This window comes from Corvus hawaiiensis, chromosome 13, assembly GCF_020740725.1.
Source record: "Corvus hawaiiensis isolate bCorHaw1 chromosome 13, bCorHaw1.pri.cur, whole genome shotgun sequence".
Lineage (NCBI taxonomy): Eukaryota > Metazoa > Chordata > Aves > Passeriformes > Corvidae > Corvus > Corvus hawaiiensis.
This window is the reverse complement of record NC_063225.1, coordinates 21644757-21664214: the sequence shown is the minus strand read 5'-3', so window position 1 is coordinate 21664214 and position 19458 is coordinate 21644757. Positions and strand designations below refer to the sequence as shown.

The window sequence follows — 19458 nt, the reverse complement described above, 5'->3', positions numbered from 1 at the left end:
GATTGGAGACCAGAGTCTAAAATCCATCTCAAAGCAGGAGAATTGTAGAAACCCCCTATAATGGTCATGTGCCCATTGGAAAGGTCCGGGAGGTCCAGGCAGGGCTCTGATGGATGTTCAGTGAATAGCAGAATCCCAGAATGGTTTGGGTTGGAAGGGATCTTAAAGCCCACTTTGTTCCAACCCCCTGCCATGGACAGGGACACCTTTCACTATCCCAGGGTGCTTCAAGCCCCGTCCAACCTGGCCTTGGACACTTCCAGGGATCCAAGGGCAGACACAGCTTCTCTGGGCAACCTTGCCACCCTCACAGGAAGGAATTTCTCCCAAATATCTAATCTAAACTTTTTCTCCTGAACTCAGAATATCTTGGAGGACACTCAGTGGCCAAACCAGCTCTGTACAGCACATGGCAAGGAAATGTGGGAGTAACCAACCTCCATTTAGCAGTTCCATGACTCCATGTGGACCATGACCCTGATCTCGTTGTGTCACCTTTATCATCAAAAGCCAGTTAAACTCAGAAAGACCTTGGGCAAAGGATGTGTTATGGGAAATATGGCAGAAGAATCTAAAGCTCTTTGTTTTGGGTCATTCTGCTCACGATCCACCCCAAAAACCAGTAATGACATGTGTAAATGAATTGTCACTGGTGCCAGATCAAATGCCATCAGTGCTAAACTTGGTACCACTGCCAGTGCTTTACTGTCACAACTATATTTAGCATTCCCAATGCTTTCTGTGCTTAGCAGAGTTCCTAAGAAATCATTCCCTTTGTGAATCAAGATTTTCTCTTCATTTTTCTTTAATTACAAAGGCAATTGATAAAGAGCACCTTGTAAGACAAGCGTGCTATTGCTGACAACTGCGGTGGTTGCCATGGAGATCTCGATGTTGGGAGCAGGGATTATGACTTTGGTGAGAAGAGAGCAGATGAAGCTTTAATTTTAACACGTCCTGTTTCTATGCAAGCGTGATTTTTACAAGTGGTGAGACGATGGGATGAGGAAAACAAGTCTGTATATTTTCAGTTTTAATAATTCTGTGTGAGACACACTAGGTGTGATATGACACTGAAACAGGCACCTAACTGTATCTTCTTAATTAATTTTTATAAGAGACATGTGGTGCTGGTGTCCACCATCAAATCTCATGTCTGTAAATCACAGAGAATTTATAGCCCTGGCTGTAATTCTCCTTGGTTCCTTTGGGCAGTGTTTTGATGTTTTTCTGCTTCCTACCAGCTTGACAAGGTGCGTTTCCACATGTGAGAGTCCTCACCCTGACCAACACCTTGTTTTCCAGCCTACTCCCGTGGGATCTGTCCATGTAGATTCTGGGACGTCTGCAGTGACAAGAGACAGCCACATCCACCGGGACCGACCATCGCAACAGGCCCTTCGCAATCAGGTGCATCGCTTGGCTCCTCTCCCAACTCCTCTGGCACTGGAGAAGCAGAAGCCACATGGCACTATAGATGGCTGGGGCTGATTCTTGGTCATGGCACGGACAATTCCTGCTTAATTTAGAGATTATGATTTGAGGAGAATTTTGTCAAAGCAACACGTTGTTGAAATAAGGTATCAACCAGTGGAATTCCTCGGGATCGTGAGCCAGCCAGAGTCCAGTTTGGAATGGGGTAACACAGGTTAAAGTTGATGATCCAGCCTGGTCAGACTCCCTGACTACCACATTTTTTGGGGTGCTTTTACTCATAGCACATGGACGGTGGAGCAGACTGAGAGTTGTGCTGTTGGCAGCCTGTTCCCAGGTGCCCTCTGCCCACGGAGCGTGTGGTTGCGATAGGGATGTGTGTCCCAAGAACATCCATATGTCCTTCTCAGAGCGTCCAGTTCATAGTGTGAGTGTTGCAGAGCACGAAGGACAGGCAGGGCAGAACCCTCAGGAAGGCATCATGGTCTGGATGAGCTGCCACAGGGAAGCTGAATTCCCCATTTTCTCCTTTCTCATTGTACTGTTTTGTTGGCGTTGAGAGTTTGGATTTTCTGTGGTAACAGAATTCTCAGACGTTCAGTAGGTCTCCAACTGCAGCTCCCAGCTGGAGCTGTTGCTGCTCTTATTCCCAGGGAGTGGTTCTGGGCTTATTCTGCTCCTCCAACCTCCATGTTCTGCTTGGTTCCTCGAGCTAGGGGTTGTGGGTGCAGAACCGAGCATGAGGTGTAACAACCAGCCTGGGCTCAGCCTTCCTGGGCTCTGAAGGGTCACACAGCTAACATAAGGTAGGATACATCCCAGTCCATCAGCTACACTCGAGATGGCCCCTCCTTGGGGTGTTGCTGTAGGAAGCCGGGTTGTTTGCAGCATGTGTGATCAGTGTGGGCTGGAGTGTGAGCCCTGATACAGTCATCTGCTTTAATAAATTCCCTGATGGATGCAGTAACCCCTTGGTTTTGGGAGGATTGTCCAGCCAGTTTCCCATTGTCCACCTTGACCACAGACATTCACGCTGTGTATGTGTGAGGCATCGTGTTGCCTTGACAGCACAGTGACACCTGGCTTCGTTTTCAGGCATTTTAGTTCACAAAGACCCAAAGAAATCCCAAAATATGCAGGCAGCCTGCAGGCCTCGTTCTCCTGAGCCGCACGGGTAGTCCGGATGCTGGATTGCACAGCAGCTTTTGTCATATTTTCACTTAAACATTACTTAGGATGATGAATTATTTAATATAACATGGGGGAAATCAGGTTCTTCTCACCAAAACACAAACAACTCTCTTCCGAGGGATTTTCCTTTAAAGTCTTGAGCAAAGCATTTCTCTAAAGGAAAAAGGCAAAATAATATAAACATCTCGAGCAGTGAATTGGAGGCGTGGGTTTGGGCCTCCAGATTTAATGGCCTAATTTTTCTTCTTGGGTATAATAACTGCAGATTCTCTCTTACAATATTTGGCTCCCTGTAAAGAGCTACGGTGGGATCTCCTCTTTGTAGCCTTTTCCTCTGGAAAGTGAAGGGTTTTAATCAAAGGTGAGTGAGCTCTTCCTCCTCTTTAGTCTTTAGTCTTGCCATGGAAGCTGGTAGGAGGGTGATGAGTGTTAATGGGAACTTGATGCTCCCATGCTGTGTCAGGGGACGTTTTGGTTGGATATTAGGAAAAGGTTCTTCCCCCAGAGGGTGCTGGGGCACTGCCCAGGCTCCCCAAGCAATGGTCATGGCCCAAGGCTGCCAGAGCTCCAGGAGTGTTTGGACAACACTCTCAGGCACAGGGTAGGATTGTTGGGGTGTCTGTGCAGGGCCAGGAGTCAGACTGATGGTCCTTCTGGGTCCCTTCCAGCTCAGAATATTTTATTCTATTCTGTTCTATTCTATTCTGAATTTAATGGCACCACTTCCTTGGTGTCGCTCCTTAGGTTGTGTTGGGCTCAGCTCAAGCCAACTTCAAACCCAGTTTGTCACGTACTTGGATGTAGAGCTAAAAGAGACAAATCTGGCTCTTGTGGCTACTGGGAGCCTTTCCTGGAAATTGCTTCCAGGCTCCCAGGCTTCTCGCAGTGCTGATGTAGCTTCATTCCCTGGGCTAGTCAAGCCACCTGATGCCGTGGAAGAATAGCACTCAATATGTGCTTTCCACTAGCTCATAAAACCTGCATTTTAATTCTCCAATTGTTGTTCCTAATCTTGTGAATTACAGCCATTAAAAAAAATATTCCAAGGGAGATGCTTCTCCTTTGGATGTCACCAAGGACAAAAGGTGTGAGCAGCATCTCAGGCTGACAGGAGGAACGTGTAGTGAGGAGATTTGATAAACAAGATGACCTTAAGGTCCCTTCCAACCCACACCATTCTATGATCCTATTGACAAAACCACCTCTAGGGAAATAGCTCTTGGTTTTGGTGCCTGTTTGGAAGAGCAGCCCCGTGGGTCACTCCATGAGGCAGTCAGAGCAAAGGGAGCAACAATGGATGTTTTATGGAGACTTCTCTTTTAATTCTCCTACTTTTTGTATGTGCTCCTGCTCTAATTGAATGACAACTTGCTAGTGATTGTTGAAGTTTATTCTAAGGTGTCTGGAGCCTTCACCTTCACTGCTCAAAACCTGGGTTTATTCACTGGATCCTCTTGTTTCTTGGGCAGATCTGTGGTGTCTCATTCAGCTGAGGCCTGAGGCCAGCACAGATCTGTTTGTCCCACACTTCCCAGTCTTGGGAACCGTTCTTCCCAGTGGTCAGTTGGGTTCAGGTGTGCTGAGATCCTCCTGGGTCTTAGGTGAGCGCTGGATGTGCTATCATCAAAGCTGGGTGACTGCCTTGGTTTGAAAGACAGGTGTCTGCCAAGGAAGGCAGGAACCTCCCTTGGAATGGAGAGTATGACCCCCTTCCCTCTGAATTATTATAACTTTGAAATTAAGGGGCTTTCAGGCAAAGCTATGGGAAAAGGAATAGCAGTTCTTTACTGGTATGTGTGTGGGTAACAAGACAAACAAACACCAACACCGGCAGCACCAACGAGCAGCAGCAGAGCCCAGGGCCGGCCTCTCCCGGCCGCGGGCCCTTTGCCCTCGGTGCAGCTCCGCTCGCGGCCGGCAGGGGCGCTGGTGGCTCCCGGCCGGGCAGGGCGGCTGCGGGGATTCCCCGCGCCTGCAGGGGGCGCTGTGGCGCCAGCTCGGCCGCCTCTCTCCCTCACGCGGTGATGGCGGGAGAGCTGAATGGCGAAATGGGCTGCAGCAGGAGCCTCGGCGTGGCAGCCGGGACAGCAGGGATGAGCAGACTCCGGAGTAGCAAATGAAACTCCCCACCTGTAGCAGGAGCTGGGGGCAGGGGGTGTGGGGCTAGAGTGTAGCACAAAACTCGGAGCAGTAGCAGAGAAAGCAGTGGGGCTGGGCAGCGGCAGCCCAGATCCTGAACCCGGCCAGGAGAGGGTCCCTCGGAGGGGCTCAGAGCTCAGGGTCCCAGGTTTTCCCCTGAGGCACCCAAGTAGATGGTGAGGGTCCTCTCCAGTGAGGTAGGGTGAAAACAAGGTCCCAGTCCAACGCCTGCTTTTATGAGCAAAGGCTCACCCACAGTAAGGAAGAAGCAATACAGGGCTGGGCTCTGGCTGTGGCAGTGAATTCTCCCCGCATAAGCAACAGCTTGACCGTCCTCCTCCGATGTCGACAGAGAAAGGGAGCTAGGAGCTTGGCCCCATCCCCTTTCCTCAGCCTAAAATCTCGTGGTAACTCTGCCCTTCCCAAGTGAAAATCCCTCAGGTAAGAGAGTAGCCAGCTGCACCCTTCCCCCTCCTCCTCCCAGCCACGTCTTTTGTTCTCTTAAGTATGGGTAGTTGTTGTTTCTTAGCAACAGATAGGACAAAATTCCAAGAGAGAAAGAAACAAAAGGAAAAATCCTAACCTCCAGTAGTGACCCACCAGAGCTTCATGTGCAAGTGCAAAGTGATTCTTCTAATAAAACAGATGAAATTCTAGTAATTTAAATCACCTGACCTTTACATCTGTTGGGAACAAAGAGGAAACTTGTTAGCCAAAGTTTCTTATCTACTTTTCTGCAGAGACCCAAAAAGCCCCCAACCCTCTCTCCAGTCAAGCAGGTGTGGTGGATGTTTCCTTCTGCACTGCACAGGTGAATCAGTGTGTGGAACTGTCTTTGGGTGAAATGAAATGTTTGGCTTTGGTTTATGTTGCAAATTTTAGTTTTAAAAGATGTATTTGAGGGAGGTTGAGCTTGTGAATCTCATCTTGCTGCCATGCCAAGTGCTCTGGTGCGTGTGGCCTGACAGACGTAGTTAAATACTGTCGGTGTGATTGTGGCTGTGCTGAAATCCATGGAAGTGAAGTTGTCTAAAGAAATTAATTCCAGAATAGATCTTCCCCTTCATTCAGCAGCTAGAAGAGATGAAATCCACTCACACAGTGGATCACTGCAGTCACCATGGAGGTAAATAATGAGTGCACTTGGTAAAGGGGAATTTTAGACCAGCTAAAAGTGTAAATACCTTGCTTTCTGCAAAGAAACTAACTCACTAACCAACACACCTTTATTTCTTCTCATTCACCTTTTGCCCTCTCTTCTCTTTCTCTCATGCTCCTGAACTCCTGAGCAGGCATCATCCGATCGCCGAGGGGAGTGGGAAATCCAGCCGAGCCGGCAGACAAATACCTCGTACTTGACATCTCATTTGGCTGCGGATCGACATGGAGGATCAGTGCAGGTACCTCTTCCTCCTGTTGTGTGCAGCCTTTGTGTTAAACCCCCTGAATTCTCCTCAAATTGCAGCAATGTTGCAGTCAGGAGAGCGATTTCACTGGTCCTGTCCCGTATGTCATGCTCAAGCTGTGGTTTGGGAGGGACCCGAGCTGTGATGTCCAGCACCGTGGCTTTTACTGTTTCAACAAATTTTTTTAAGCTGTTTTGAATTCAAATTTGTTAAACTGAAGACAGAAAGGAGTGGTATTAGTAGGTCTGGTCTATAAAGCACCCTCTACCCTATGTTGGAGGTGCTCTAGGGCAGTACAGGAAGCTGAAGTAGGACTTGCTGGACATTATCCCCATTAATGTTGGGAAAAGAGTTGAGCTGTTCCAAGGAAGACTACCACCAGTCTGAGGGCACGGTGGGCACAAGGTGGATCTCCAGAGGGTTCCACTGGAAGGAGATGAGCAGAGGATGTGCAACAGACAATGTTGGCGCCAGCATTACCAGTCTTTTTAAATTCCTGGAAAATTCCTGAAAAATTCCTGTTCGTGAAGCCTTACCTGTCCTGGTTGTCACTCAGGCTCACTGAGGGACCTTCTGGCACTAAAGCCAGAGTGAGCTGGCTGGACAAGGTGGAGAGAAGGTGCAGGAGTCATCCAAGCAAACCAGAACTCTGATACCGCTGCCTCTTTGGCAGAGCTTTGCTGTGAGAGCTGGTTCTGCTGTCAGACACAACACCCTGAACACTGGCTCTGGTGAAATGGGAATTAGTGCCTGGAGCAGGACAGAGCTGAGCCAAGGAAACGGGTAGTGCAGGATGTCCCTGAGGAAAATGCAGATTAGGTTGACATTTTTACTTATTCCTGATACTGAGTTGGGTTCAATGCATTTTTGGCTTGATTAGCCATGGTCCTCTTAATTTAAAGATATTTTACTGGGTAGCAGAGAAACAAAGATAAGGTGGACCTGATGAATGTGTAGCTCTGCTCTCAGATGTGAGCAGAGAGTGACCCAGAGAAGTGTCCCAGGTCAGGCCGGATGGGGCTTAGAGCAACCTGTTCTAGTGGAGGTGTCCCTGCCCATGTCAGGGGGTTGGATTAGATGAACTGTAAAAGGTGCTTTCTGACCCAAACCATTCTGTGATTGTGCAACTTCAGCACTCAGAACAGAGTAGACGTTTTTATTCATATTTTTTTATGTGGGGGGAATGTTTCCTTGTAACAGCAGGACTGAAGCAGCCCTAGGAATCAGATGGGAAAAGTTGCCAACCTGAGCAGTTTATGAGCTCCTTGTGCCACTGTAAGCACTAAAATCCTGCTTATCTGCAGTTGAGAACAGGAAATGAGCTGTGTGTGGCTGCTAAACTGCAGAGGCTGGAATTGTTCATCAGCAGACGCCCCAGCTCGTGCTGGACCTTGGCAGGTCAGCAGCTTCGAGCCGCCATTCCCTTTAAGGTGGAATTTGCCACATGAAAATGAAGTGGCGGCACGTGAAAAGTGAGGAGGAAAATCAAAGCCTTTTGTAAAATGGAATTTAACAAGTAGCTGAACAAAGTGTGGGAAGAGCCCTGGGAACAGCGCGATTAAGTGCCAGCGCTCTGCAGAGCTGCATGGGAGGCGTGGGGGTCTGGAGAACCTGGGGCAGCCCAGGCGTGATGAGTCAGGGAAGGGGTGAGGACCAAGGAGTTGTCACTCAAGGAGAGCTCTGAGCACCGTGAGCCAAGTCCTGACCTGTCCTGGCAGAGCCCGAGGGGCCTGGTTGGCAGAAACAGCAGCTCCTGGTAGGACTGAAGTGTTCAAAATTAAGGTAGCGTGCTGACTAGGGGACGTCTGCACCAAGGGCTTCCTTCCCTTCATCCCTGGTGGTCAGATCATCTGGAGCCACCAGGAGTTCTGGGTACCACCCCTACCTCCACCCCATGGGAGATGCCTCCTTTTACCGTATAGAAAGGTGAAGAGGAGAAGCGGGGGGTGGAAACCGGGCATCCTTACAGCTCTGGAGCCAAGAGCAGCTCCTGGTTTTCACAGCAAGGTGCCGGAGCTTGTGCTAACATCCAGGTGAAGCATGGAAGGGCCGGGCAAACTTTCATCCCATGCAGGTTGCTTTGGGGGTTGTTGTGGTAATGAAGCAGTGATTAGTTATCCAGAAAATTATGTGGATGTCTTGGTTCGAAAGACAGGTGTCTGCCAAGGAAGGTGGGAACCTGCCTTGGAATGGAGAGTATGACCCCCTTCCCTCTGAATTATTATAACTTTGAAATTAAGGGGCTTTCAGGCAAAGCTATGGGAAAAGGAATAGCAGTTCTTTACTGGTATGTGTGTGGGTAACAAGACAAACAAACACCAACACCGGCAGCACCAACGAGCAGCAGCAGAGCCCAGGGCCGGCCTCTCCCGGCCGCGGGCCCTTTGCCCTCGGTGCAGCTCCGCTCGCGGCCGGCAGGGGCGCTGGTGGCTCCCGGCCGGGCAGGGCGGCTGCGGGGATTCCCCGCGCCTGCAGGGGGCGCTGTGGCGCCAGCTCGGCCGCCTCTCTCCCTCACGCGGTGATGGCGGGAGAGCCGGCAGGAGAGATGGAGAAGAGGCTTCCTGTACAAACCCCCAGGGGCAGCCGGTCCTGGTTCCCCTCTGGATGGTGAAATGGACTGCAGCAGGATCCTCGGAGCAGCAGGTTGGAATGGCAGGGATGTGCACACCTAACACAGTACTTGTGCTCAAGGCACGAGCTCTGGTGAGCCCCCAGTCAGAGAGAGTCCAGCTGCGTTCTTCTGTGCGTCGCTGAAGCGACTTCGGCATCAGGAAGGGTGCTGCTGGCTGAGCTCGCTAGCTGGCTTCTTTGCAGAGGGAGCATGGCAGTAACCGATGGTATCGGCTCACATTAGCTCGGAGACAAAGGAAGAGAGAGGCTGTTCGAGTCTGACTCCTAACAGGTTTATTGTTAGAAGTTTCACAACCCGAACAAGCTCGGAAGCGATGGAATGTGATGGGATCGCCCGCGGAGGCTTGTCCTCAGTTTTATAGGGAATTTGAAAACCGTGGCAAAAGGGGAAAACAACCAATGAGTTACAAGCCAGGGGGAGGATACAATTTAACAAGAACCACTGGGGGTAAACCGAGAGGCGGGAGTTATAACGGAGAGCCAGTGAACAACCGAGTAACCGAGAACTTTCCCGAAGCGGGGGAGGCGGCTTGTACCCGGGCACCGCCCAGGGGGTGCGGCTTAGGCTTCTGAGCCGCCCATCGACCCACCCTCTGAGTCTGCCTCTTCGGGGAACTCGATCCAGGGGATGGGCTGGGATTGGTTGGCATTATGCAGCCCCAGCCCCGCAGTGGGCTGGGTCGCACCAACACACACCCTGGGGTGGCAAACGAAATGTATCACAAACTCCGCAGCTGTAGGAGCAGCTGTGGGGTGTCAGGGTTGGCACAGGGTGCTGGGTTAATGTGTATCAAAAAAGCCCGAAGCAGTAGCAGAGAAAGCAGCGGTGCTGGGCGGCGGCAGCTGCTGCACAGGTGCCCTCCAGGAAGGCGAGAGGGGGTCAGAGTCCCGGGTTTTTCCCTTGAGGCACCTGAACAAATGGTGAGGGTCCTTTCCAGTTAGGTAGGGTGTTAATGAGGTCCCAGTTCAAAAGCTGCTCTTACGAGCAAAGGCTGACCCACAGTAAGGAAAAAGCAGTACAAGGCTGGACTCCACAGTGGTAGTGAATTTTCCCCCACAGTAGCAGCAACTCGACCATTCCCCTCCAATCCGAGAGCGAGAGAGTGAGCGAGGAGTTGAGCCCAGCCCCTCACCCCCCAGCCAAAATCTGGAGGTATCTCTGCCCTTCCAAAGAGAAAACCCCCCATCTAAGAGAGTAGCCAGCTGCACCCTTCCCCCTCCTTGGCCACTTCTTTTGTGGCCACTTCTTGTGCCACTCTTAGGCAACAGATGGGACAAAATTCCCTGACAGAAAGAAAAAAACCAGTAATCCTAATCTTCAACAGTGGAGCTGCTGGGAGCTGGGGAGCTGGATGGTTATCCCTGTAATGGAAAAGCTGGAGTGAGCCATCATCGAAGGTGTGAGGCAAAAAGAGATGAGGGACTGTGTCGGTAGCTTTGGGGCGAGGACATAATTCCCAAGATTGGCTGTGTGAGGAATGAGACTTAAGGAATGAGGCTTCTGCCCACAGTACTGTCAGGCAATGGGACTGAGCTGCTCACCTGTAAAAATGTCAGGAGAAAACAATCAGCATCATACAGCTCACGTGTGTAGGTAGGGCTGGCAGTCAGTGCTCACACCAGTGCCTGCGCTCCCAGAGGGGCCTCTCGATGCCAAGTCATGTGCTGGGCACAGGAATGTGAGCTAGGGAACCCACACATAGCCCCCTGCCTGCTGCTCTGCTTTGGCTGCTCCAGCCTGGAGACTCCAAGGCACCCATGAAGCCCAGGAGCCTCCTGAGAGCGTGCAAAGAGACAGGAGCAAACAGATACTCGTCAGATTTCCCATTCCCACAGCAGCTCTTGCCAGGGAGCCTCATGAACGGGGTGTTCCTTTGTGTTGCAGGTGGTGAGCTCAACCAACGGGGAGCTGAATGTGGATGACCCAACAGGAGCACACTCCAACGCGCCCATCACAGCGCAGGCGGAGGTGGAGGTGGTGGAGGAAGCTAAGTAAGTTTCCTTTACAACAGGCTTTCCACTGGTTGGTCATTAATCCTTCTCCTGGGAAGCGAGTGGGGACGTTTTTGTGTGGCAAAGTCCTCAATGCTCGTGTCCTGTGCCCTTTTCCTTGCATATTGCTGCTTTTGTGCATGGTGCCTTCAGTGCTGCTGCTGCTGCTGCTGCTTCTCTTTGACACTTGTCATGCCTGGAGAACATAACTTTTACTCAGAGCATGTATTGCCAGATAGACATTTCAGGAGCACAGATACCAAAATACCAGGAGCTGATCTCAGGAATCCCAGTGAGTGTCCCCCATTGCAGAGGGAGAACGCGCTGTGCTCTCATGCTGTGAGCGTAGGAGTAGCTCGAGACAGCTCAGCAAAGAGATCAGTGGTCTGAGAGCTGTCACTTCATTTCTGGCTGTGAGAGATGGGTGCCAGGTATCCAGTCTGGAAGTGACTTCTGCAGGGATGGGTAGTTCTCCCTGGGGTTCTCTTGGTCCAGCCCTGTAAAAGCTGAGTGAAAGGAAGCAGAAGCAGCTTGTGGAGGAGGAAGTGCTCCCTCTAAGCTGACCTCTCCTGTAGCTTGTGGTCAGAAGTGAGAGCTGCTGTCAGAGCTGCTGCGTTGACCATTTTGGCTCCTGTCCTGCATCCAGCACCATCGTGTCACCTTCTGCACCTTCTCGCTGCCTCTGAACTAAACCAGGACCTGTCACTGCAGGGTCCGCACAGAATTCTGGTGCTCTCCAAGCGAGGGGCCAATAGGCCCAGGGCTGACTTTGAACAGGTTGGTGCTGAGACGTGGCCCAGCTGCCTGGTTATTATTTCACTGGGTGATAGTGGTGCCACTTGTCCCCCACTGTTTACCTCAGCCTTTGCTGGCACTTCTGGGTGAAGAGGAAAAGTGGCGGGTGCGAGGAAGGGTGTATTGGATGGAAAAGGTCCCTAGGTATGTGTCATCTGTGCTGGTTGTCCTGAAGGTCTTTGCTCTCTATTCCCCAGTCCCTTGGGAAGTGCGTGTGTGGGATCTTGCTCACTGGTAGAAGCCACAGACAAACCTTCTCCTCCCAGCCCAAGAAGCCTCGGATTTGGTGCAGGCTCCTCATCAAGGTGGCAGGGAGGGGGAGATCTTGAGGAGCAGCTTCCAGAGTGGTCAACATTCCTCTTAGATATGGGTTGTGTGGCTGGCAGAGACCATCAGTTTGGCATCATGGGCTCTGAAGGGGGTCGCCCCAGGCATGCGGCTCCTAGGATGGGGCAGACTGTCACCCTCAACAGTTCTGACCCAACAGCCCAGTGCAAGGAAGAACCAGGAACGTCTCCAGCCCATGTTCGTGCAGTGAGGCCAGGTCCAGCTCGCACTCTGTGTACAGGGGAGACGTCAAGGCAGGTGGGAAGGAGCTGTGCCACCCAGGCCCTGTCCCACAGCACATGGAGCTGTCCTGTCTCTCTCCAACCCTTGTTTGTGGGCTCCCAGATTGGTTTTGGAGGTGCTGGGAAGCAGAGCATAAGCTGCTTTGCACTGACAGGTTTGGGGTCTCTTGTAATTCCCAAGCATAGATCGCTTCATTCTGCTTGCCACAGGGAGGACTTTGTCTTTCCTCACATCTCTGATCACAAATCCCCTCAGGCACACAAGAAGAGCAAAGGATTTTGGGATTCTGCTCTGCAGAACAGGGTGCCAGAGAGAGCTGGCAGGAGCTGGAGCTGGAGCTGGGTTCTGTGTTTTGAGATGGGCTTTCCCTGGCACTCCACAGGCAGAGCAAATGCAAATGCTTCTGCTTGGAGTGTGCTGGAGAAAAGCTCTGGATTCTGGCTTGTGGGTTTCGCTGGAGGGCAGGTCCCAGGTGTGGATCCCTCATCAGGCCCTTCTGCTGCTGGAGCTGCAGGGGACAAGAGCAGATGGTGGCCCGGAGTCCCTTTCTGATCCCAGCCCCAGATAAGAACCTGACGGGGCTGGTGCCTCTGTGGAGAACGGGTGTTTGTCAGAGGCCTCACGCCCACGGAAGAGGTGGCGAGGACAGAGTGGTGTGAGTGCTGGGGCGGGCGGCGGGCAGGCCTGGTGTGTGTCTGCCACTCTGCACTGCATGTTTGCATGGCTGCGGTGACTCGCTTCCATCCCACCTCTGTGAACTAATCGCTCTTTCTTCCTTTCTGTGTTTTTTCTCTACACTCTCTGTAGCTGCCTGAAAATGCTCAACTTGTGGTGAGTCCCTCTCTCCAGTCCACATGCAAGGGGGAGCGGACCAGACTAGACTGGGGTTGGCAAAACCAAACCCACCAAACACTAAAAAGGCACAAAGTCAAAGCCAACCCAGAGCTGTTTTGATTTTAGGACCACGTGCAATATTGGGGAGGGCATGGGCTGTGTCCAACCGGCCACACTAGGCTGAGGGATTCAGCTAATCTCTGAATGGATGGATGCAAAATCGGATTTTAATCCTTTCCTATTTGGCTTTCCATCTCCCCCAAACGTTTACGTCCGTGAGCAGATGATGCCTGATGGAGTTGGGCAGAGTCGGGCCTAAGCTGGCTGAGCCTCTTGCAGGAATTCCTCACGCAGACGGTTACAAAGGGAAAACCCTGCACTGGGTAACGAGGAGAGGGGCCAGCCGCTTCCTTGGAAAGTCTCCTCTTGGAGAAGCACAGGCCAGAGAGCATGGAAGGACAAGGCCAGGGAGTCCTCATTAGTAACAGAGCCCCTACTCAGAGAGGGTAGGTGGGAGGTGGCTCCTTTCCACCCAGCTGAGGTGCAGGTGAATGGGCTTCTCCAGGAAAGAAGGGGTGGAAAGGTTGGGATTAGCACTGGTCCAAGCCCAGCTTGGGGCTTTATTGGGGTTTTGAAGCTGCAGCTGTAGTGTCTCAGTCTCAGATTGAACCAGGAGGAGCCCCTTGGGGAAACCACGTACCCAGTAAGTGGAGGACCAAGCAGACACTCAGATGAGTTTGTAGGTGCCAGGGAGGACTGATGGGTGGGAATTGCCACAGAGTGAGGGGACCAAGCCTGTGTGCGGCGAGGAATGTCCTTGTTGGATGAGAGACTGACTCTGCCCTGCTCTCCATAGGCATCGCCTCCAATACCTCTGGCATCTCTGGCTTCTCTGTATGTCATAGTCTGGGGCTGTTCTCTTGGGCATCGTCTGCATGCAGAGAGATCACGTTCTGTAATTGTCAGCCTGCCTTATCCTTTTATTTTGGTGTTTTGCCTCTGCCTGTCTGAACTGCCAGGACTTCCTTTCCTGAACCCTTCCCTGGACCTCTGAGTAAGAGCCTAAAAAGACAGTCACAAGGAAAACCAGCCAGCAGTCAGTCAGCTCCCTTTGTTCAGTGCCCAAGGAGTCGAGTGCTGCTCAGCCCCTTCTTCCCTTACCCGCTGCATGCAAAACCGTCACTCATGCATCCTCCATCCTCTCCCTGTGACGTCCCCCTTACTCACCATCGCCCAAGCCATGAAGGAAGGTGGTGGCTACTGTGGGAGAGAAATACTGTGACAGGCTAAAGCAGGAGATGGGGGCAGATGGCCCAGGACAACAAAATGCCAGAGCAATGCCGTCCTGGGGCGGGGTTCCAGCCTTGGCTGGGGGTGCTGAGGTGGCACACAAACACCTCAGGGTGGGTGGGCAGCAATGGAGGCACCACTTGCCCTGCAAGGTCAAGGGCTTTGCATTTCTCCTCATCCCACATCCAAACCGGGCCTGTTCAGGAGCCTAGAGACAAATCATGGACATCAGTCCATGCAGTGGGAGGGGTGCCTCCTCTTGGGGGGCTATGGGAGCTCTCCATGTCACAGGGGGAGTTGTTTGTTCTCCCAAGCAGTCCATCTGTGCTGGCAGGCTCCGCCCACAGCAGGTGGTGCTCACCCATCGCTTTTGCACCCCGGAGTGAGGCTCCTGCACCCAGGGACAAGCATCTGGATGAGAGTTCCTCCAGCTCTGAGAGGACAGGGGTATAATGCTGACATTCCATGAAGGACCCAGTGAAAAATAGTATGGAGAAGATGTTAGAGTGGTTTGGAATGTTTTTAGCCTGCAACAGATGGTTGTAGGAAAAAAAGGTCTTTGCATCCTCATGTTTGAACAACACTCTCAGGCACATGGTTGGATTCTTGGGGCTGTATTGTACAGAGCCAGGAGTTGGACTCGATGATCCTTGTGGGTCTCTTCCAACTCAGGATCTTCTATGATTTAGTGGTCTACTCTGGTTGCTTATCCTGGCATCCTTTCCAGCAGCCTGGAAGAGCAGTCTTCCAGAATCACCCGGGCTTCTCCAGGGACAGCTGTCCCAGCAGATGGAGAACTCTCACAGAGGTGCAGAGAATTCCTGACCGTGGGCTGAGGGTAGAAAGGTAGATACATGTTCAACACCAAGGAATCCTGTAGGAAGCCAGCAGGAGTATAGGATCTGGCCAACTGCTCCCAGTGTATCCCACAGGGAACCCACCGCTCCTTACGGTTCAGCTGCGTTGGGCGTTCCTCTCCCCACCTCAGCCTCCACTCTCCATCCTTCTTGCTTCCCCACATCCTGTGCACCTCCCTCGCATCGGATGGGGGAAGAAGCAGGGGTTCTGCATCCCAGCACTGAGTGATTGATCCGAGGTGGAAGCTCTGGTTATCGTGAAAGGTTCAGTAAAGAAACCTGGTCCCTGAGCCAAGGTCTCTTTGGAACTTGTTTTTTTAGTGAACGGTGGTGAAAACTAAACTTCTCATGGCTGGGAAGAGCAGCCAGGGCTCGCCATCCCAGTCCACTTCCTCTGGGGTGTGACAGGGGGAGTGGAGCACCTGAGTCTCTGTTTTACTGCTTTCCCAGATGGCTCCTTGTGTTGCTGCTCCAGTGGAGCCTGGGAGGGAGAAGCCCGGCCAGCACTGTGGGGCCTGGCAGTGGGACACCCCAGCTGGCCGTGGCTGGTCTCCCAGTCCAGGCTGGTGGTGTCATCCACCCACCAGCACCTGCCCCCCGTACCGGCAACATGGTGGGGCCTGGGCCGGGCGGGCAGAGGTGCTGTTGCATGAGGCGGGGGGATGGTGGGCACATGGCGAGGACATCGCAGGGTGCCAGGCGCGGGGCTGACTCTCCTTGTCCTTTGTGCCCCAGGTGCTGCTGCTTCTTTAAGAGGAAACGGAAGAAGACGGCTCAGCGTCACAAGTGACCGGTGCCTCCTGGGCCTTGCAGGAACCACCATGCCTGCAGCTCCTGCCCTGTCTCACTGCAAGGGGCTTCTCTTTAGGAGGGAGGATGAGGAGGAGGAGGCATAGGAGGAAGAGAGAAAAAAAAAAAAAAAAGTGACATTTTAAACCAAAAAGAGAAGAAAACGTTCCAAAACAAACCACTCTGGGGTGGATCTGCTGAATGGTCTCCCTCGTTCACTCCAAGCCTGAAGCTCCTTTTGGGACCAGGACTGTGGCTGGCTCAGGTCTTGGTCGCCCTGGGAGGGGGGCTGGCTGGCTGACCCTCCTTCCTGTTGTTTACGGCGAAGGCATCGTTCACACAAACCTGAGGACTGTGCTTAGTTCCTGCTCACTTTCCTCCCCTCCCTCCCCTGCACTCTGCTCCTCTGTCCTCCTCCCTCCTTAATTTAAGTGAAGAAATCCCATAGGCTCGATTGGCTGTGGAGAGGGCAGGAGGATGCGGGGCAGGCAGGAGAGTTGCTGGGAGAAGGGCCTGACTGCTGCAGCAGGAAGAGACAGGTTCCCTCTATGGCTCCTTGGGAACAGTTACACTGTAATGTGCAAGCTGTGAGAAATTTGCAATCTACTGTTCCAGTTAGGGTTTTTTTTCCGGCTCCCTTGACACCTCCCTCCTCTGACAGTAACAGAGCAGTGTGGATTGTTTTAAAGAAGCTGACGTCGTTGCACTTTTTATTATTTTTAGCATTTACAGATGCACATTGTATCTGTGGATCTCTGCGTGGCCGCGCCAGCGCAGGCAGACATCCAGCGGGGAGGACGGTGGGGTGCATGGAATGCCCCTGAGTGGGGATGCCCAGGACCCTCGTGCCAGTCTGGGGCTCCCGACACCCACCCTGGGCCGTGCGCTGAGGAAAGCATACTTGAATTTCCAATCACCCTTCCTAGCTGCCAGTGAATGTCCTTTCCATGGTTTCCTACACCGTGCCTGACCCAGCGGGCCGGGAGACGCTAGGCTGTCACCCAGCGTGGGCCAGAGGGAACAGCACTGGCTTTGCTGATCCTGATGAATTTGTGCTGGTTTAAGAGGTAGATCAGGATTGAGGTTCCTGAGAAACAGCCATTTCCTGAAGCCTGGGCGTTTCTCGGTGTGGGCAGCCAGGCAGCCTTCCCAAATCCCTCCTTGGGGTGATTGGGAACCTTCTGCAAGAACACATTAGTGGGAGCAAAGTTTCCCCAGCAGGGGAGAGGATACTTCATGCCTTAACACTGTTGCCATCTCCCGATGGTCAGATAGGTTTGACTGGAATCGCCTTCACATCCTCTCTGTGAGCATGGGGCAGGCGCAAGTTCTGCACCCCCGGAGCAGCCACGGTTCTCCTGCACCACTTTGAGCCAAACCAATAGCAAGGAAAGGGCTTGGGGTGCTTTTCACACCCAGAAAAACAGTGAAATCTTGCATCCAACTGCAGTGTTGCCCAAATTGGAGGAGATGAGGTTGCCAGGGGTTACTGGAGAGGTGGCAGGGCTGTGAGAGAACTCAGACAGCTTTGGGGAGGTTGTGAATAGGTTCCTTCGACTTTGTCTTTCCATGTGTGACACCATACCAGGCTGGAACTGCTCATTTGTAATAAAGTTGGGCCTGGCTTACCCCAAAATCCTAGAGAGCATGAAGGGAGGAAGTGGAGAGACTAGATCTCATTATCATTTATTCAGTTTAATGATAATCTCTCTAGCTTGGAGTTCACAGAGTGGCATTGCCAGGAGGTTCAGTTTCCCTGGCTGGGTAGGAGCAGGCTTAGAGGGCAGGAGATCAGCCTGGGCAGCAAGCTCTTGGCTTGCTCCTCACGCATTCCTGAGTCAGGCAGACACTGGTGTGGTGCCAGGGTGGAAAAGCCTCGCTCCTGGCTGGGATCCCCGCATGGCATCTGTTCTCCATTCTCCGCCGCGTTCTCTCCATGCCTTATCCCAACAAGCGCAATGGAGGCGCGGAGCCCTCGGCTCACGCGTGCACCTCCTTCCCCTTAGCAAAGCACTTTTCCTCCAGCCGGGCTGTGGGCCGGGGTGGGAACGGGGCAGGAAGGGCACCGCTCACCTCCCGCAGGCATGTGCCAGGCGTGCGGCCCGCTCCCCTCCTGCCACAGGGAGGACGTGGCCATGGTCACATTCCACCTTCCTCTTCCCAAACTCCTCCGCTGCCAGTGGCTCCCAGAAGCCGCATCTCTGGCACAGGCATTCCCCTCTCTGCTGTAGGAAACCATGGTTTGGCATCTTGGGAGGGGGGTCCAGGGGCACAGGCGCTCCCCGGGGAGCTGCCCTGCCCGCTGCCGACGGAGCCGGGCCCTGAGACACTTCTGTTGCTGCCCTCCCAAGCCCCACTAAGTGCCTGTCACCAGAACTCGATTCCTTCTGCATCTCCTGCCGTGTTTGGTCATTCCTCGCTGCCTCCGCTCAAGGAGCAGCTTGTAGTTGCAGCATATGTAAGTGTTTGCAGGGTGAGGGAGGGTGGGGGGGAAAGGGGCCATCTCAACAGGTTTTGTTCTTAAATGTTTTTTGGTTTCTTTTGTTTCGGTTTGTTTTTTTGTTTTGGTTTTTTTTGTTTTTTTAAGTGAATGTATTTGATTGTTTAGAAGCTTTCCTGACCTTGTTTTTAAGTGGGTTGGTTTGAAAGCTGTTTCATGGTGACCCACTACAGCTTCTCTCCGGAGATACGGTGTTCTTTTAATCCTACAATGATGTGTTTGTAGGGGAGGACTGTCCCCCCACGGCATGCTGGTAATGCTCACTTGTACCAAGCCCTCTTGCACTATAATCGTACGTTGGACTCTTCAAAAAAGGGCAAAGATGTGGGGTGGCTTTTTAACAAAAAAAAAATCAAAAAAAAAAAGAAAATAAAGCAGGTTAACAGCAGGTCCTGTGCTTGAGGGAACCACTGTCCCCAGGGAGCTTGGAGGTGACGAGGAGAGCCAGCCATGCTGTGGAAGGACGTAGGGCATTAACCTGGGCAATCCCTCCTCTCCTTGCCGGGAGTGGTCAGCAGCCGGGAGACCCCGGGCAAGGGGAGGGCTCTCGGGGGCTCCCTGCGCGGGTGCCCCCGACACCGCTCTTGGCCTACCAACGTTGCGATGCAGTCTTCTGAGGTATCAAGTGAGATGATTATTATTTTTTTTCAATAAAACATTGCACTGCTGCATTGTTCTCCATTAATAGATGTATTTATTACCTCAGCCTGACCACGGCGCTTGTGTTTTGTTGTCCTTTGGCTCTGCTGGCCACTTGTGTCACCCTCTGCTCCCCTTGGAGGGGGCAGCGCATGGGTGAGACCTTGTAGAGGACCTCAACACTTTGTGCTTTACAGCCATGGGCAGTTCAGCCCCATGGAGCTCGGCCAAGGTGCAGTGGCACTGATTTCCCTTCTCCCTGGGCCAGCACATTCCCACCTCAGCTGTGTCCTGGAATGCAGGATGCCTTGTCCTGAGGCAGCCCTTGAGAGGGACCACAGGGAGAGGGGTACTGGGACCTGCCCCCCTGGCAAGGCTGTGGGATAAAAAC

At 52.5% G+C, this 19458-nt stretch overlaps 1 protein-coding gene across 4 annotated transcripts in view; it reads left to right on the top strand.

The window, feature by feature from the left end:
• The window catches only part of CSNK1G1 (casein kinase 1 gamma 1), a 105608-nt gene extending 86499 nt beyond the window's left edge, over nt 1-19109 (top strand). For 3 of the 4 annotated variants that reach the window (XM_048317720.1, XM_048317719.1, XM_048317721.1), the window contains 5 exons: nt 1306-1410; nt 6057-6164; nt 10687-10793; nt 12966-12989; nt 15875-19109. In XM_048317720.1, coding sequence (XP_048173677.1) covers nt 1306-1410; nt 6057-6164; nt 10687-10793; nt 12966-12989; nt 15875-15929 — 399 coding nt within the window. In that variant the 3' untranslated portion in view covers nt 15930-19109. The remainder of the gene's footprint in view (nt 1-1305; nt 1411-6056; nt 6165-10686; nt 10794-12965; nt 12990-15874) is intronic. The other variant, XM_048317722.1, reaches the window with a different exon arrangement.
• The last annotated feature ends 349 nt before the right edge of the window (nt 19110-19458 follow it).